The sequence below is a fragment of the Drosophila obscura genome, unplaced genomic scaffold (assembly GCF_018151105.1).
Source record: "Drosophila obscura isolate BZ-5 IFL unplaced genomic scaffold, ASM1815110v1 contig_4, whole genome shotgun sequence".
Classification (NCBI taxonomy): domain Eukaryota; kingdom Metazoa; phylum Arthropoda; class Insecta; order Diptera; family Drosophilidae; genus Drosophila; species Drosophila obscura.
In genome coordinates, this window is record NW_024542828.1 from 1521956 (window position 1) to 1524724 (window position 2769).

At 48.1% G+C, this 2769-nt stretch overlaps 1 protein-coding gene across 1 annotated transcript; it reads left to right on the forward strand.

Annotated features, from left to right (window-relative positions):
- Positions 1 to 461: 461 nt before the first annotated feature.
- Positions 462 to 2769, forward strand: LOC111068335. The gene is made up of 2 exons (XM_041595023.1): positions 462 to 538; positions 592 to 2769. The coding sequence occupies exon 2, from the start codon at positions 881 to 883 to the stop codon at positions 2648 to 2650; it is 1770 nt and encodes a 589-aa protein (XP_041450957.1). The 5' UTR covers positions 462 to 538; positions 592 to 880; the 3' UTR covers positions 2651 to 2769.

Genomic DNA, 2769 nt, shown 5'->3' on the forward strand with positions numbered 1-2769 from the left:
TTTTGGTACGGGGCGCAGAGCAACAAATTAAAAAGTAATTCACAGGCGCAGCATAATTAGCTGCTAAGTGACACTAATGGAGCCCCAAGTTGAAGCACAGTTGCAGTGCCCCCAAAACGCCCCAAGCCCCGCCCGTGTCTCTGCCCCTTGCCCCATTCTGACTGCACTTTTTCGGCTGTTCGTGGTGGTTCGTGGTGGTTCGTGGTGTGTGGGCAAGGTGGAGTTCACCGCGTGCTGATTGAGGGGCGACTTTACTTAAAATTTTCCCCTTCGTTCTGGGCTAATTGAGTTTGGTGTTTCGTGGTCCACACGGCTCTTGGCTCCCTTGTGGCTGCCAAGTTTTGGGTTTTCGGTTGGCCGTAATTGATGAGCCCGCTGAAAGCAAAGGTCATTATTGTGATGAAATCGATGGGATAGGGGGAGAACTAGGGAACTGCTGGCTAATCTCAGCAAATCTTGTCGTTGCTGTCAAGTAAAGTCGGGCAGCAAAACACATTTCACATACAGCTACACGAACAGACGCACAGTCTATAAAATGGTAAGTTAGGAAGGGAATATTACGCTCCTGCTCCATCAATAATGCTTCATCAGTAATCTACGATTTAAGGAGATCTTTACCCATAATGATGCCGATGCCGAACTCCACAATGAAGATGATAGGCCCTACACTGAAACGAATCTCCCCAAGGTGGGTAAAGATGAGGATATTCTACTAAACAAAGACTCTGCCGATGTAGGCCAAGAGAGAACAAAAGAGAAACAGCCGGACAACAGAAAATGTACTGCGGAGAAGACACCAATCGATCCGAAAATCATCAAGGCCTGCTGGGAGAGAGCAGATGAGTATGTGAATCAAATCATAAAAGCTCAGGATGCAGCCATGGATCACAATATCAAAGAACTGGACAGTGAGCTCAGGGAAAAGGTCTCCAAGAGGAACTTCTATCACAAGGCAGAGGCGCAAATCAGACCAGATGTTTGCTACACCTCCGAAGAACAGCCCTCCGAAGAGACAATTGATTACTCTGACAGCAACCAGAAGGAAGAAATAGATGCTGCGAGTGATCAGGATATATCCGGATCTTGTACAAGCGACCAATCCACTGACAACTCCTTGAGCTACAGCCAAGTGTACAGCGAGATCTACGAAGAGTCCATAGTGCGTCAGCAGAGGGCAGACAAACTCTGTCGTGCCTACCATCTGAATAAGTCTCCTATACATAAGACCAGGGAGGGGCATTCATCGGACTATCCCGAAGATTGGGCCTATCGAACTGACGGGGAATCGCAGCCATCCATAGACAGAAGTTTGAGTTCCGAGGCCTGGAGTGACGTGGCACAGCATCCCGAAGAATCAGGGACAGATGAGCTCAGTTATGATAGCATCAAAACGAAGCTCAGTGCCTTTTTGGAATCGTTGGATAAACCCGATAGCGAGGAACAGCAAACGGACTCGGAAGAGGAGAATAGTTCTGTTGAGGCTGAAGATTCCGATGATCAGTCGTTCGGTGAGCTCGATTACGATGCTCTCATTCAGGAGCAATTGAGGATCATAAACGAGTATAAGACCAAGGATGCCATAGATAGCGTGAGGAGCTCCTATAGAAGATCGATAACCAGCGATGTGGCAGAGTTTGATTCAGAGCAGAGTGGAGAGAACGAAGCGCAATCGTGTTGCAGCTCTAATGGAGAACTGTCGCCTAAACTCTCACCAAGGGAATTAGTTAGCAGTTCGAGCTGCTCACCAAGAAGCCTGCAAGAATTCCATTCCTATCGATCTGCCGAACAGAAGCAGATCTCTCAAGCGGAATGCAGTGATAGAGAAATGGCAGATGACACCGGCTATCCAACCTGCAGCGAGAGTTCCACAAGATCAACGATATCGCGATCTTCCCTGCCAACAGATTATCTGTGCCGCGGCACACGCCATCATCATCAGCGTCGTCAGCGTCGCTGTGGAAGTGTGCCCAAGACATATCAAGATCGGGGAAATAGTCCCATTAGCATTAAGACAGCACGATGCAGCAGCCTGTCGGAGAAAGTTAACAGCAAAAGTGAGGGAAGTAAGGATTGCTTCATTACCAGATCGATTGCCTCCATTGGGCTACAATATCCCAGCGATGTTGAGCAGAAGGTTCCGAAGAAACCCCGAAGTCCCTTGGGTCTGAGGTTCTACAATGCTGACGAGGCACTGATGGAACTGCCAGATTGCAATGCTTATGCGATCATGGATGAGAACTCAGATTACTTGGACCTGTCGGTCGTTGCCAAGGAGGATCAAATCAGTGCTAAGCTTTTGGCAGCAGCTCTGACCACCAAGAGCAGAAATAAGAGCACCAGACGGAGAACAACGCCCACAGAGGACACCTGCCATCAGTCGATCCTGAACTGTATGTCTAGCGTAATTTTCAAACGACGCTCAGAGCCGGAGAGGGATCACCGTAAGAAGGACCGTTTGTATTGGATAGCCGAGCGCATTCTGAGCGCCTCTTTGCAAAGATGTCAGGATATCCCAATGGAATACGTGATGGCCAGAGCACATGATGATGATCGATTGCGCGTTGATATTTCCTCTCGCGAGATTCGGACACTGGAGTTCCACAAGAAGTTCCAGCAGCAGGTACAGGCTCTCGAGCAGATCTTTCAATGAATCGTTATAGCCTGTATAGTATATATATTTTGTACAATTACGTGACATCGAATGAGGCTAAAACTCATAATTTGTTCACTGCACACGATTTCAGTTCAAACAATGGCCAAGACAATTCC

What these genes read in the sequence shown, in the direction of transcription:
- LOC111068335 (XM_041595023.1), top strand. Translation starts at nt 881, where the DNA reads ATGGATCACAATATCAAAGAACTGGACAGTGAGCTCAGGGAAAAGGTC.